This window comes from Xenopus laevis, chromosome 5L (genome assembly GCF_017654675.1).
Source record: "Xenopus laevis strain J_2021 chromosome 5L, Xenopus_laevis_v10.1, whole genome shotgun sequence".
NCBI lineage: Eukaryota > Metazoa > Chordata > Amphibia > Anura > Pipidae > Xenopus > Xenopus laevis.
The window spans coordinates 11,023,070-11,039,931 of NC_054379.1; the positions used below are offsets into that span (position 1 = coordinate 11,023,070).

General features: G+C 45.8%; 2 protein-coding genes across 2 annotated transcripts; one reads left to right on the forward strand and one right to left on the reverse strand.

Annotated features, from left to right (window-relative positions):
* Nucleotides 1-314: 314 nt before the first annotated feature.
* On the reverse strand, nt 315-13,894 carry utp25.L (UTP25, small subunit processor component L homeolog). Its single transcript, NM_001097815.1, is given in 12 exon segments — nt 315-869; nt 1,065-1,310; nt 1,773-1,885; nt 2,134-2,316; nt 7,166-7,368; nt 7,498-7,714; nt 8,248-8,649; nt 9,789-9,874; nt 10,391-10,588; nt 11,029-11,290; nt 11,614-11,653; nt 13,769-13,894. Coding segments are annotated over 12 exon segments (2,304 nt in total). The 5' UTR covers nt 13,876-13,894; the 3' UTR covers nt 315-622.
* A 220-nt stretch (nt 13,895-14,114) lies between these two features.
* Nucleotides 14,115-16,340, forward strand: tbcc.L (tubulin folding cofactor C L homeolog). Its single transcript, XM_018262570.2, has one exon. The coding sequence runs from the start codon at nt 14,115-14,117 to the stop codon at nt 15,096-15,098; it is 984 nt and encodes a 327-aa protein (XP_018118059.1). The 3' UTR covers nt 15,099-16,340.
* Nucleotides 16,341-16,862: the final 522 nt, after the last annotated feature.

Sequence of the window (16,862 nt, forward strand, 5' to 3'; positions counted from 1 at the left end):
CATCTGACCCCAAAAGAAAAAAGCAGAGAAAACCAATTAAAAAGATACTGCCCTTTAATCCTGATTTAAAGTTGGAGAGTCGAGAATTGCAAAGTCAGTGACTTGCTGATGAAAAGTGTGCAGGGCAAATCAGACTTGGCACAAACTGTCCAGCTTTTAATATACAAATATTTGAGGATATGAGTAGGGCTGTTGCCTTGACATCCCAGGATAATGAAATGAGTTACTGGTGGGATGTGAGGATTTGTGGTTCAACAGCATCTCGAGGGGATTATTTCGAACATGAGCGTTCCTGAGCACTGACAGAGTCTGAATTGACTTTACTACTAAGCAACATTTATTGGTGGATTTCACAAGGGGGGAGAGGAGCCTTGATTGCCTTGAAAGTGGCATACACAGCACTATTGTGGGGCGTTCTTACATTCCATATCAATAGAGGAGTTTCTGAATGCCTCACGTCAAGCGCAGATGGCAGCTGAACAGGAAAAAAAATTTAAATTACACCTTTTCAGCATATCAAAAATGAACATTGTTCTTCTGTTTGTACATTTAGTTCATGCTGAAGTGGCTTTGTACAAAATCTACTCAACAGCGTTATCAGGCTCAACGCTTCAACGACAAATTAACCGTTTTCTCCAGTAACAAAAAGGTGCACGTTTTTCTTAGACTGCAACATCTGGGCGGCGCGCTCTGCCCCCACCACAGCAGCCAGTCTCTGGGCATCATACTTAGAGTAGAGCACAGTGCAGGTCCATGTGGCCTCTTCTCCACGGTGCCATGCCTTCATCATATTGCACACTTCACTGTAGAAATGGGGATAAGTAGGGAGCTCGTAGAAAATAAGGTTTCTGATGCCTTTTAATGTGTATCTAAAAAAAAATAGAAGCATTTAAAATTATATAAAAACATATGCAAATCTATTCAGTCTAGTAACCAACAACAACCAACACCCAGTTATCTACTCAAGGGCAGGTCAAACTTTTGCTGGTGTTACAATCTATCCCCCAGGAACAACCGTGAGAGCGAAACACGTTGGGTAGCAATGATGTGGCCGGCCCACTCACCTCTTGTAGAAGTGAAACCTCTCCGTGACCAGCAGAAACTGTCTCTCCCCCTTGAGGAAAAACTGCCGAGCTCTGGAGATTCCGGGCTTGTTCGTGTATTCACAGATGTGCGCAAAGTTCAGTTCTTCCTTCTTGAAGTAGTTCCGGAGTCGCACGTAGTCAAAGTAGGAGGGGACATAGATGAGCGTATGAGACATGATGGCATCCCGATACTGCGGCAGAATCTTGCTGGTAAAGAACTCGAACCTGAGCGGGAAACAATGATTATCACTTAATACATATTTGAAGGTATATATACCCAGTTTGAAAATTGTATCAATGCCCTACATGACATTTTCTGTGGCATCCACTGAAATGCCACCAGTCCAGGTCCGGACTGAGAAGCCCTGGTATTTCAGGTTCACAGAGGCCCAAACAGCCCCCACCAGCCCACTAAATACTGACTTTTTATGGCACTTTATAGCAGCCCCTCTGGCATTTGCCAGAACCCACAGATTGCCAGTCCAGGCCTGAACCTGTCTGCACCAAAAGAGCTTTTAAAATTAGGCATGATGGTTTGAAGGGCCAGAGCATGAAGTTTGTGGTGCCAGCCAGATGCACGTATATCATTTAATTCCCTAATTAAATCATAAATTCCCAATTAAATCATGACAGTACAAAGAGTGGTGGTGCCAGCACCCTGTCAGTTTGGCGTAGTCAATCAATTACCTGGCATCTATGACAGAAAGCAAGCTGTCTGCCTCTAATCTCTGGAAGACGTGTGGAAGCTGGACCACAACATGACTGATAGAGCCAGTGATGGGCATGTTCCTTACTGCCACCTACAAAAAAAATTGAGATGATCAATTACGCAAAAATGCAAGTGATTAACAAAATGAAATATACAAAGTTTCTACAAAGGGATTTATTTTGTGTTCTAAAGGGGAACTAAACACCCCATATGGGTAGGAGCTGTGACCTCAGCTACTGTAATTTGACATATCCTCACAATGAACCAAATAGCGTTTGAAAGGCAAACAACATGAACACACACAATAACAAGGCAGGCCATTTAATGGATGGTGCTCACCTGCCCGCAATAATTGAAGCAATGCTTGTTGAATATGGAGTTTATCTGAGGCTCCTGCAGGGAGCTAAACAGCAGCGTCTGCCGATAGTATTTGGCCCAGTTGCTGAGGTTCCACATGCGGACACGAGAGAAATCGACCCCATGAGACTCTGTGGGCTGCAGGTTGAGGTGGGCCATCAGGTGCTGCAACAGAAGGGAATTATGTCAGAGAGAGAGAGAGATATAGATATAGAGATATAGATATATAGATATATATATATATATATATAAAGATATATAGATATATAGATATACTCACCGTTAAATCCATTTCTCTGTAGTCGATAGGGGGACACAGGGAATGAGTGGGGTTAAGCTCCACCCTCCAGGAGGCAGGACACTTGCATGAAATTAAAGAGGGGCATGCCAGAGGGTCTGGCTTTACCCGACACTGCAAAACTTATTCAGTTTGTACCAAAGAGAGACTGCTGAACAAAACTATATTCAACTCGCAGAACAGGTAACTCAGGGAAAATTTCCTCATGGTCCAACATGGTCAACATCACGTAGCGAGGGCGGGAAGCCCTGTGTCCCCCTATCGACTACAGAGAAACGGATTTAACGGATTTTAACCACAGAGTCCTGTTTTCTCTGTCGTCTATGGGGAACGAGTGGGGACTTAACAATGCAGCCCCAACAGCAGGGTGGGAGCGAGTGATTTGAGACATGTTATTGCACTACGGCGTGCAACACCTTGCGGCCAAAGGAGGCCTCTGCTGAGGAAAATGTGTCAAGACTATAGAATTTGGTAAAGGTATGAACAGAGGACCAGGTAGCTGCTATGCAGATTTGACCCAGGAAGGCAGAGTTGTGCCACGCCTAAGAAGCTCCTATTGACCTTGTAGAGAGCTTGTACGCCCTCTGGTGGTGGTTTTCCTTTGGAGATGTATGCCTGTTAGTGGTCTCTTTAATCCATCGTGCAATGGAAGCCTTGGATGCCGCCATACCTCGCAGAGGCCCAGTGGGTACCACAAACAACGTCTGGGAACGTTGAAATGACTTGGATCTGTCAATATGCCAATGAAGGACTACATCCAGGCTGTGAAATCCTTTTTCTTTACTGTTCTTGGGTTCCGGACATAGAGATGGCACCACAATTTCCTGATTCATATGGAAGGAAGACGCCACCTTTGGGAGAAAGGATGGTACAGTACGTAACACAGCTTTATCCTTATGGAATACTAGGAAAGATGGGTCACACGATAGGGCGCTGAGTTCCGAAACTCTTCTGGCCGAAAAAATTGCCATCAGAAACACTACCTTCCAGGTCATCCACTTGTCAGATATTGTCCTTAGAGGTTCAAATGGGGGGGTCTAGAAGAGCCTCCAGTACTGTGTTGGTGGAACAACATGAGCTACTCATTGCAAGAAGGTACGGATGGAGTTGTCCAAGGCAAGGCGAGACTGAAAAAGTGCTGATAGAGAGGAGACTTGTACCTTCAACTAACTCAACTTGAGGCCCAACTGAAGACCCTGTTGTAAAATGGAGAGTATTCTAGGTATGTGGCATTCGAGAAAGGGAGATTGTGCCTCTTTGCACCAATTCCAATAGCTGCGCCAAACTCTGTGGTAGGCCTTGGATGATGTGGGCTTGCGTGACTTCAACATAGTGGATAGGACCTCTTCAGTTATGCCTCGTCTTCTCCAGATAGCTGCTTCAACAGCCATCCCATCAAAGCGAATAGCCTTGGGTTGTGGTGGACTATGGGCCCCTGGAACAGAAGATCGTTCCTGGCTGTTAGACGTACCGGCTGTGCAATGGACATCTCCTGAAGATCCATGAACCAGGTTCTCCTGGGCCAGTAAGGGGCTATCACAATCACCCTTATTTGGGATTGCCTGATCTTCTTCAGAACCCGAGGCAACATGGGAAGAGGGGGAAAGATGTATGCTAGGTCGAATCGCCAATTCTGTGTCATAGCATCCACTCCCACCTCCATCGGGTCCCTGTGAGTGGGCGAAGAATCTGGTCACCTTACGATTGGATCTGGATGCCATCAGGTCAATCTGGGGCAGCCCCCAATGTTTCGTCAGCTCCGCAAACACCTCTGGGTGAAGTTCCCATTCCCCAGGGTCTAACAGGTTCCGACTGTGGAAATCCGCCCTCGTATTGTCCACTTCCGGAATGTGAATGGCAGACAGCCGCACCGAGTTGGACTCCGCCCAGCTTAATATTTGTTGGGCCTCTGATAAAGCTGCCTTGCTGCGGGTACCTCCCTGCCTGTTTATGTAGGCTACAGTGGTGGAGTTGTCGCTCTGTACTCAAACTGACTTTGCTTGTAGAAGGTTCGACCAGCGATGGAGGGCCAATCTTACCGCCTGGAGCTCCAGAATGTTTATTGGTAGTTTGGTCTCGGCCATGGACCTTGAAGTGATAGGTTGTTCCATGTTGCCACCAAACCTTGGAGACTGTTGTCTGTGGTGATCACGGTCAAGTCTGGCGTGGCCCAGGATTGGCCTTCCGACAAGTTGTTTAGTTGGATCCACCAGTGCAGGGAATCTCTTGTTGTCTGAAGTAGGGAGAGCCTCTGAGTGAGAGGACCTCCATTCCATGCGGATAGAATGTTGGATTGTAGAGGCCGGAGGTGAATCTGCGCAAACGGTACTGCCTCTATGGACGAAACCATCAATCCCAGTACCTTCATTGGCAGGTGTATTGTGGGATGTTGGATGCACAGAAGACATTGACCTGATCTCTTATTCTCAACTGTTTGTCTTGGGGTAATCTCACTCGCTGTGTCAGAGTGTTGAATTCGAGACCCAAGAACGTCATCTGGTAGCTGGGAATCTAGCTGGATTTGTCCCAATTGATGTTGGAGATCCGCTCTGCCCTTCTACTCTGTTCTGGCCTTCAGAAGATCGTCCAGATAAGGTGTCACCGATATTCCCTGTAGCCATAGTGCTGCTGCTGATACCGCCATGAGTTTGGTAAAGACCCTTGGGGCTGATGATAGCCTGAAGGGAAGAGCCACAAACTGAAAGTGTAGGTTCTTGAAGGCGAATCTCGGGAAATGGTGATAGAGAGGCATCCTTGATGTCCAGGGACATCGTTAGTTGACCCGGTTCCATTCCTCGGATTATGGAACGTAGGGTTTGCATTTTGAACCATACCGAACGAATATGTTTGTTGAGGAATTTCAAATCCAGAATTGGTCTGAATGAACCGTCCCTTTTGGGGACCAGGAACAGATTGGAGTAGAAACCAGAGAATCTCTCCGACTGAGGCACAGGAACTATAACTCCATTCTGTTCCATCTTGGTGATGCAGTCCAGGAAGGCTTGGGCCCTGGCACGGTTGCCCGGGACTCTGGACATGAGAAATTTTCTTGGGGGCCGAGAAGAAAAATCCAGGTGGAAGAAAAGTGCTCTTTCCCCCCGTGCCTTGAGAGATGATCTTCTCAAGTTCCTCCCCAAAAAGTCACTGCCCCTTGAATGGTAGTGAGGTGAGTGACTTCTTGAAGCTGAGATCAGCCATCCAGCTCTTTAGCCAAAGTGTTCTACGATCAGCTACCGATAGTGTGGAAGTGCAGGCGGTTATCTGAGCCCCTCCAAGGTGGCATCACACTGATAAGATGAGGCCTCAGCAATAGAATGTGCTGTGGGTAGGAGTTCCGATCTGGGAACTCCCTCGTGGATATCTCTGATCAGGGATTCGGACCATGCTTGAATGCCCCTGGCTACCCAGGTGGAGGCCAATACTGGGCGTAAGGTGGATCCAGCTGATGAATACAGTGCTCTCAGGAATCCCTCTAGACGTCTGTCCGACGGATCCTTAAATGCTGCCGCATCTGTGACAGGAAGGGCGGTGGCTTTAGATAGTCTAGACACAGGAGCGTCGACTGTTGGAGGCATTGACCAGTTGTCCACCAATTCCTTAGGGAAAGGATAGGATTTAGAGCATTTTCGAGTAGCCTGAAATTTCCGTTCTGTCCAGTTCCACTCCTCCTGAATAATGCCGAGGAGTTGGTCGTGTGAATGGAAGGATGCAGAGGACTTGTGTTGTCGTTTGAATAGGCTTGCGGTCTGTGTTTGTTGATCCTCCGAGTGAGTAATTTATAGTATCTCAAGTACTCCTTTAATGATGTTATCAATCTCATCTTCACGGCCAGCGGGCTCCTCGTCTTCCTCCTCCCCTGATGCAACATTGGAAGGTGGCAGTTCGCCCTCGGAGTGAGAAGATTTTGCTCCGGCTGAGGAACCATCTAACCCCACGATCACCGATTTCCCCCCCCCCCCACCAGAAGGCAGAGAAGGGGCCTGAGGAAGAGAGACGCAGCGGGTAGAGCGCAGCCAGAGAGGAGAGCAGCTGACTAAGCATCCTCTCGGCCCGCTCGTTTTTCACAGTGCGAATAAAAAGAAAATATCTGTGCAGGCAGGGAGAAAGGTAGAAACCAAATAAACCTACTCACGATTTTTCACCTTACCGGCCAGGCCTCTGGAAGGTCATTATAGCCCACTGGCTAGGGAAAGGACCCCGGTAGGTTAGTCCCACGCAGTGAGCCATCCCATTAGGATACAGGTATCCCTGTTCCTGGAATGGCCCCATGTGCCTATTAACACAGGCTAGCAGTATGAACATAGGGAAGATGGTCCATCCTCCTGAAGCAGGACATTTGAAAACTGGATAGGTTTTGCAGTGTGGAGTAAAGCCAGACCCTCTGGCACGCCCCTCTTTAATTCATGCAAGTGTCCTGCCTCCTGGAGGGTGGAGCTTAACCCCACTTGTTCCCTGTGTCCCCCATAGACGACAGAGAAATATATATATATATATAAAAATCCTGTTCTAGGGAACACGCCCTCTTCTGCCACATACCCTTAGCTCTGGATTTCTTACTTTATATGTCTTAAATACAAGATATGTTTAAACAGACAGAACCATCAAACAACAGTTTTGTGCATTGTCGCAGGCTGAGCGAGATCACCAGACAAGGTGCGCAACAATGATTGCTGCCATCGGTGCAAAAGCGGAGTAACCAAAAAAAAAAAGACTTACCAACACATGTTCCCAGTTCTGCATGAGGTATAAATCCGTTTGATCCAGAATGAGAACTTCTATGGAAGACAGAAAATCGAAGTCCCTCTTCTTCTCCCCTTCGCTGCCAATGATGGTTCGCAAGCCAAGGGGGGAGGCGATAATGATGTCGGAGGAGTAGAAGGGAGAGTACAGTCTCATGCTCTTCTGCAAGATGGCAACTCCTAATTATGCATGGACAAGAGTAAAATGTCACCATCCAATGATGAACGAGCACAAGATACCTCCTCCTTCAAGCTGCCATGTACCATGATACAGATGGCTCGGTTTAAAAGGAAATTTCCATTCCTTACCTATCCTGAAGTGGTCATCAATGTTTCCAGCAAACACGGCTTCATAATCATCGGGTCTCTTCAAGTTTGGGGGCCTGTCTTCTGGCTCAGATCCAAATTCGTCTTTGAACCTCTTCTTATTGCTTACGTCAACTTTCCGGTCTCCAAACTCCATCAGGCTGATTAAAATCTGCACTATGCGTAAGGCGGATTCCCGGAATGGCACAGCAATGAGGACCTGAAAGCATTAAACACAAGGATTTTACATTTATATATTACAAAGCTTGTTTGGTCTCCCTTTCTAATCTATGAATGTACAGATACATACATATAAGTCACCCAATGTAAATGGACCCAGGAACTACCTACCTGTAGCCTCAATGTGACACCCATTAAGAGGAGCCCTTCCCAATAGCTTTGACTACTGTAAGACTACTGTGTTCAGAGCAGCAATGTCCCTACAACTGGTTCCACAGTGAACCCAACATTTTTGCTTTATTGTCCATACGGATACTTTTATTATATACCAAACAATCACATCATTGACAATACCAGCATCATCCTCCTGACATATGATTGGCCCAGCTCAATAAAGTAACCCAGAGTCTATACCTGATTTCATGTGTACTGAGGGGTACAGCAAAGTTGGGGGAAGGAAAGAAGATGAAACATGATCATCAGAAGGTTGGAGGCACCTTAATTTCTTTGCACTATATCGTTATTAAGAGTATGGGAGCAATTCATATAAAACAAAATCCATCCCTACGATACCTTTGGTCTGGTTAGGCCCTGGTCCCTTAGGTCTTCTTCATCCATCCCTGGTTTTTGCTCTCTCTTCCGAGAGTTGTTATTTAGTACCTGGGAGTTTGCTTTCAGAACATGGTTCAGCGCATGGAGACAGTACACGTGTCTGATCTCCTCGCCTTGCGCTGTAGGGGTCCGAGATGGATAGAAAAAGTCCCTGTAGGAGTTCATGATGCTGAAAAGCTCTTTCTGCAGAGGGGTGAAATGCTGTTCATTAGGAGCAGACAGGAAGGGACTGTTTGCTTTGGGCCATGTGGAGAAGAGAGGCTTGTGCAAATACAGCTTGTGCAGGTCAGGTTCTTTCTCTGGTTTTAAGGGCTGGACCTCAGGAAGGAAGCTTGAGATAACCAGCTGACCCAAGGCTGGCCACTGAAACCAAAAGTGAACATAAAAATGTCACCACAAAGAAACGCCACAGAATTAAATCTTTACATGTAACATGACGTATGAACATATGGGTAAGTACCTTCATGGTAAACCATGTGTAAAGGCCTCCATACACGGGTAGATATAAATCGGCAGCTTATTGGGCAGCGTATGGGGCCATGCCGGGCTTCCCTGGTCGATATCTGGCCACAAGTCGGCTAGATGTCGATCGGGCTTAAAAATCCCGTTGGATCGAGGACTGCATCAGTTCGTTGATGTAGCCCTTGATCCGACTGCCCGTTATGATCTGGATTAGCCTATCGCCCACCTCAAGGTGGGCATATCAGGGAGAGATCTGCTCATTTGGCAACCTCGCCAAATGAGCGGATCTCCATATGTATGTCCATCTTAAGGCCCATAAGATAACATACAATAGTTCAAAAGACTGTGGCTGTAGCGTTGTGGTGCTCTATCCAGAAACCTTGCTGCTCGACTGGGTTCCAATATCCATATGTTAGAAAAATAGGATGGCACACACATTTGCAAACGTGCTTGAATTAAAGTGCTTTTATTGTGATCTCAAACACAACATTTCGGAGGCACAACCTCCTTTATCAAGTGTTCTTTTGAGAACGTAAGTCCCATAAGAATCCATTTGTTTGTTATCTCATATAAAGGAACAAGAGTGTCAATATAAGGGAGATATGGAGATGCCTCCAGCTTAAATGATTTCATATATACTATATTACATTTTCAGGAGCATAATTTTATGTCATTCGTAGAAATGAATGGAACCTGTGGGCTGGTGGGAACCATACATAACTGCCCACAGGCCACCATCCATTCTATAGCAATGTTGGTTCAAGTCATCTACATGGAAACCTTATGCAATAGGATCATTTCCTTTACAGCCCTATTGATACTAAGTTGCGAGTAAGACATCTTTACCCAAAACAGTGTCTGCATTTTCTTTTGAGCTCCCAAATGCCATAAAATGGAATGATTTTAATTGATAAATATAAAAAGTGTTTTGCACCAGGGCTGCCCCCAAAAACCCATTGTCCTAACATTAAATGTGATATTTTCTCTATTTTAGCAACAAAAAAATGTACACTTACACAAAGTCTACTTAACCCCCATACCTTCAGTGATGCCTTTTTAGGATTTGTGCCGATCTTACTGATGTCTTGCTCTTCCAACTCCCTGCTGACATGCTGAACAAATGGGTCTGCAAAGAGAAAGGGAAAAAGGCAATGATCAGAGCTAGCGCCACATGTAATGGAACAGAGTATGACCCCATTTTAACACAAGCAGAGCAGATAAGCAGTCACGTTTGCTGCCATTACATATTTTCCACACCTCTAGGGGCAGTTATTAATGATATAAAATGTAGTTTCTAGAGGCAACTGAATAGCAGCACTCTTACGACTATCAGGCAGTTCTATAGAGAGCGTTGAATTTACAAGGTTCAGGCAAGGGAGTACCAATAGCTCATCGCCTTTAAGCATTACATTTAGGGAATATAAACCAGCTTGCTGTCAGTTGTAACTGAACTACAAGGCTCAGTGCACAGTTCTGTGGTCACAATGGATTTGGCTAGATATTCAGTGCAGGGTCCCCTTTGTGCCCACCATGTTATTTATTTTGTACCAACAAATTAGGATGGAGAAACCGTGTAAGAGAATTGGCACTGACCACAGCCCACCCCAACCTACAAATAAAAAATAAAATCCCCTAGTGTTACCTTCTGTAGCCACAGTGGAACAGGAGACTCGGTCGTTCTTAGAATCCTCATTGTCGGCATCCAAAAAATTTGTTTCTAAACTAAATTTAGATTCATGTTTCGCATCAGTGAATTCCCCAGCATCCTCTGCATCCGGCTTCCCTGCTCCATCCTCCTCTTCATCATTGTCTCCCTCTTCCTCCGCCTCTCCAGTTATCTCTGCAATAATAACACTGATTTATCGGCTTTTACAGATAATAAAAAAGGTTGTCACAGTTATATAAAAATACCCGAGGAACATTTAATAATAATACTTTTGCTTGTCCCCCTGTGAGCCATTACCCTTAGAACCTGATGTTATAGAAAGACCTGCACTGTTTGCCTTCACAGACATAATCTATGCGACATCTCCGACAAAAACTATTTAGCCATCACACTTTGTTCTTTTTAAAAAAAATAAAAGAAATATATAACCGGTTTTACCAGTGACACAATGAAAAGAAATTCCATTGCATCTTCTTTATGGCTAAACAGTTACTTGTATTTCACATGGGAAAGGACCTTAAAAACCAAAGATACTTTAGCCAAAATGTTGCCTTTAACTAAAAGCTAAAAGGATATTAAAACACTGAATAGTTCTGCATGAGGAATAAAATTACCATCCATTTCCCCATCGCCTTCTCCAGACACTTCTCCTTCACTCTCATCTTCTTTATCCTCATTCTCTGCTTCCGATTCCTCATGCAGCTCCTCTGCCTCATCATCTTCTTCTACTGCTTCTTCTTCCTCATCGTCACTTTCATCTTCCTCTTCGTCGGAAACGCTTTTTAAGGTGGCGAGGAGTTGGTGGTACATATTGACCTGCTCTGGCTCACTCTCTGCCTCGCTCTCACTTCTGGATTCATCCTCTGAGCTCTCAGGCTAAGAACAAGCGACACTTATACATATCAGTTCTGTTAAAAAGTGCATTTGTATAGTAGATACAGGCAGATTACCAATATGGCTGGTAAATTAGCATGAATGACCACCAAATGTTATCATGCTCCCTTATGCCACAGCCTTTGTGTAGGTATTACAGTTCTACACCCATATAAGTTGAAACAGAAAGCTATGGGGGAGTAAAGTCATAAACTGTATATCTGTCCATTTGTTTAATGAAACTGTTAAAGATTCAGGCACAGCATTTCTCTGCAGCAACTACAGGTTTATTTAAATTGGTAAGTCCTGGCAGTAGAGTCACTCACCAGCTGAACGACTTGAGTTGCTTCGTGTTTTTTGGAGACTCTGCAAAGAAAAAAAATGGATCAGATCCACTTTACAATGTTTGATAACAGGCAGGTGGATCCACCAAGACATACAATCTTCACCATGTATCAACCTCCTGAAAACATCTACTGAAACTGTGAGCTGTTTAAATAAAAGGAGGGGGATCTAAACATCACAGTTACTGGAAAATAATCTGCCACTATCTTCTATTTAGCCACCAGGGGTCAAGATGGTAGCCAACAGATGAATTGAACAATAATTGGTTGGGATGTGGTTCAACTGTATATTTTCTACTCATGTCCCCTTTAACGTCACACATGTGGCCCCTGACTAGTGGAAGGAATTATACACTGTGTTATAGCATGGAATGCATTTATAACCTATAAAAGTTACATATAATATTTGCTTCTTGTGAGCCTCCTAGTGGGTTCCCTAGTGTAGGGGGCACAATTAAACATGAAGGGGTCACCTGTTGGGCATCATTGGCAGTGTACATCCTTAAAGTACCCCCAAATAAATACTTAAGCATGTGGCATATTAAAGAATCTTACCAAACTGGTATATATACAAGTAAATATTGCCCTTTTACATATTTTTCCTTGAGCCACCATTTTGTGATGGTCTGTGTGCTGCCTCAGAGATCACCTGACCAGAAATACTGCAGCTCTAACTGTAACAGGAAGAGATCACCTGACCAAAAATACTGCAGCTCTAACTGTAACAGGAAGAGATCACCTGACCAGAAATACTGCAGCTCTAACTGTAACAGGAAGAGATCACCTGACCAGAAATACTGCAGCTCTAACTGTAACAGGGAGAGATCACCTGACCAGAAATACTGCAGCTCTAACTGTAACAGGGAGAGATCACCTGACCAGAAATACTGCAGCTCTAACTAACAGGAAGAAGTGTGGAAACAAAAGACACAACTCTGTCTGTTAATTGGCTCATGTGACCAAACATGTTTGGTTTGTTTGTGTGAATTGTAAGATCCCACAGGGCTGCCCTTATTTTTTTAAAATGGCAATTTTCTATTTATGATTACCCAATGGCACATACTACTAGAAAAGTAAATCATTATGAAATTGGTTTATTTACATGAAGCAGGGTGTTACATATGAGCTGTTTATGCAATATACTTTTATAGAGACCAACGTCGTTTGGAGGTATAGTTTTCCTTTAACATAAATTGTGCTTACATGGATGAGTTCATATTCCTCCTGCAGTCAAACACTAATCATTCTGAAGACCTTCAGCCATGAGCACAAAACAAAGAAAAGGCTACAGAGCTCTGTGGATTCCTCGGCTTCCATACACAGGATCTGAATTCTTTCAACAAAGAATCACCCCCAAAAAAACCCTCTCAGTGTGCAAGACTTCTAATCCATCCAGCTCAGGGGGTGCCAACCTTCCATCACCCACATATTCCCGGCACTCAAGGTCCTTCTTTAACTATTCCTGAGATTCATAACAGGCCCTGGTACATAGAGGCCCAATCAACTCCCAATAAATAGTGCAGCAGCCCCTCAGCCACAGCAGCAGGATCTCCTGGATTCTACAGTCAGTCCACATCATGTCCCTGTGATCCTCCCCCCCCCCCGTTTGGCGGGTTCCCAGACAAATTGGGCTACTAATTTAAAACCCAGGCCTTTCTCTGGTTTGTACTTTGGAAACCAGCCAAAATGTTTTCTTGCTCTAAGTTGCCAAGCCTGTGTCTCCCAATGCATGTTGGGGAATGTAGTTTTTGTTTAACAATTTGCCTACAATAAGACTACAATACCCAGCATGCAGTGGGACTGACTTGTGTAGAAGTCGGGGTTATGAGATTTTGGGATCTGTACCCCAGTCTCCCGTCACCCTTAAGTTGCATTTTCTGGTGATTTTCCTCAATTTCAGACAATTTTGGGGCAAAAATCTTCTGGCCACCAAAATGTCTTGGCTGGTTTTTAAAAATTACACCTGGCAACCCTGTACCCCGCCCACAAACAACAGGTCACTGCAGCTGTGGGTAGAGAGATGCGGGGGAGGATAAAAGTGATTTGTGGGCTCCTCCCCCGCAGTCACTGCATATACATATAAACACAAGAGTAATATATGGTGTTATGTCTATAAACAAATATAGTCGCATCTTACGCATCATAGAAGGGGTGCTGTTCCCCAAATTCCTTCAGGTGTTTCTTCTGCTTCTTACTCAAAGCGCTAATGGCCTCGTCCCTCCGAGGCTTTCGCCTCTTCCCCATATCTGCTGAGAGGCTGGACCCTGCAGCTCACCCACGTGTCGCCTCCCTGTCTGTTTGGCTTCCGGCGCATAGTTGATGACGTTAACCAATGAGAGTGAGGACGTCTGTTTTTTCGCTATACGGCTGATTTTGCCGCGTATACAGTCAGCTGACACATCGGAGTGACGCAAATATCAGCCGACCGTGAGTTGCCGGCTCCCAGTAGGCATTGCGAGGTAGTCAGTGTTTCCGGTTACACCATGGATCCCGCGGTGCAGACAGAGTTAGACGGAGAGTCGCTATCTCAGCCGGGTCGGCTTCCTGAGAGGCTACAGAGGAGGGACGAGGAGCGGCAGCGGGAGGCGGGCAGGAAGCGGCAGGAGAAGGAAGGCCGCGCGGTGCTGGAGGAGAAGAGCGCGCATTTTATCGCTTCTTTCGGCTCCGAGAAGGCGGCAATTGAAAAGGCTTTGGGCAGCGCGGAGGCGGGGTCGCTGGATGAGGCAGCGGGTCGGTTGCAGCGACTACAGAAGCTTCTCAATGACAGTCTCATGTTCCTCCCGTCCTACGACATCCGCCAGGCCCAGGAGGCGATCGGCCGAATACACGGGACCCTGGAGGAGAAACGCCAAGCGCTGCAGCCCCGGGGGAAGTTTACCTTTAAATCCCGCCGGAAAGAGGCGGCGACCCCTGCAAGTCAGCCGACCCCCGCGGGACCTCAGTCCAGACCCAGAGAAGCTCAGAATCAGACTCAGTGCGGGTTGCAGCAAATGTCAGGGCAGACGGTGAATATGGAGTCGGCTGAGATCCAGAGGAAAGACGTTGAGCTGAAGCAACTACAAGACTGTACCGTGTCCCTCACCGGCTCCCCCGCGACCCTCCATATCCGGGGTCTGCGACGCTGCAAAGTCCTCTGTGGCCCCGTGTCCTCGTCGGTGTTTGTGGACGATTGTAGCGACTGTCTCTTCGCCTTCCCCTGCCAACAACTCCGCACCCACAACTCCCTGCGCTGCCGCTTCTACCTGCACGTGACCAGCAGGGCCATCATCGAGGACTGCGCCCACCTCAGCTTCGCCCCCTTCACCTGGACCTACGAGGGCATCGCGGGCGACTTCGCGGTGTCGGGTCTGGACAGAGACTCGAATAACTGGAACCAAGTGGATGATTTCAACTGGCTGGTCAATGACGTCCCTTCCCCAAACTGGGGGGTCATTCCAGAGGGGGACAGGGTCACACAATGGCTCTAATCTCTGGACGAAGAGAATTATCACATTATTTCACATGAAAACCATCCAGTAAAGCCCGAGCGCTACTTACCCCTAAGCTATTTGCTTTCTAAACTCCAATTCTTTCCTTGTGGACAATTGGAACCTATTGATTCAGCTTCACCTTTATTTGCACAGAAACAACCTGCAGGAGTCGGACGGAGAGTCAAATAGGCCCTGGCGATTCAGGTTCTCAGAGGCCCAATCAGCCCCCACCAGCCCACTAAATACGGACTTTCTATGGCACCTTATAGCAGCCCCTCTGGCATTTGCCAGAACCCACAGATTGCCGGTCCAGACCTGTGCAAGACTATGGGCCGTGTTTGGGCAGAGTCATCGGCCGCCGGTAACAAGTAGAGAACTCATTGTGTAACTACATCCCACAATCCAGCTGGAGCGTCAGCCCTAAGGAAGAGTTCCCAAGTGGATCCGATATCTCCTTATACTGAACTATATGGACATTTGTTAAACCCAAATATAAGCACCTTTACTGAGCAGTGAAGAAAAATTCCAAATCTACAGAACACAGACCCGAAATGTACAAATACAGAGATACTACTGATCCTGGACCATCATAAAAAACACATCATCTGGGTCCCCCCGTACGCGTAATTTAGTGGCCTGGAAAACTCTAGAACCTTGAGGCTCATGTAGAGTCAAAATGATCGTTCTTGGATGACAGTTGAATTATTGGTTCCTAAACCCTGGCCAGGGCCAAGCTCAAGGCCTGATAATGTGACATTGGAGATTCACCTTTATTTGCTGGGCACAGTAACAATCTGGAGGACTAGCCCATATATAAGCACCTTTACTGAGCAGTGAAGAAAAATTCCAAATCTACAGAACACATGACCCGAAATGTAATCAGTTTTGTGGCCTGGAAAACCCTAGAACTTGAGAACCTTGAGGGTCATCCCACAACCCAGCTGGAGCGTCAGCCCTAAGGAAGAGTTCCCAAATGGATCCGATATCTCCTTATACTGAACTATATGGACATTTGTTAAACCCAAATATAAGCACCTTTACTGAGCAGTGAAGAAAAATTCCAAATCTACAGAACACAGACCCGAAATGTACAAATACAGAGATACTACTGATCCTGGACCCTCACAAAAACACATCATCTGGGTCCCCCCATACTCGTAATTTAGTGGCCTGGAAAACCCTAGAACTATAGAACCTTGAAGCTCATGTAGAGTCAAAATGATCGTTCCTTGGATTACAGTCGAATTATTGGTTCCTAAACCCTCGCCAGGGCCAAGCTCAAAGCCTGTTAATGTGACATTGGAGAAGAATGATCCCCCCCAGATGCCCTTTCAGAGTCCCCTTTAGGTGATGTTAGGGGTAACACTAGTATAAAGTCTCGGAACTGTGTCAGAATTACTGATCCGGCTTTTTTATGCTGCATCTTTAACCTTGTCATGATCTCAGCGGCGGAAGGGAACCATATAAGAGCCCATAACCTCTGGAATAGATTAGTTCTGAGTAAGGGTAAAACATGCCAATAAGTTGCTTTGTTAAAGGGGTTCACCTTTGAGTAAACATTTTGTATGCTGAAGAGGGATATTCTGAGACAATTTACAATTGGTTTACATTTTTTAATTGTGGTTTTTGAGTTATTTATCTTTTTATTCAGCAGCTCTCTATTTTGCCATTTCAGCATTCTGGTTGGTAGTGTCCAAATTCCCCTAGCAACCATGCATTGATTTGAATAAGAGACTGGAATATGAAAAGGAGAGGCCTGAA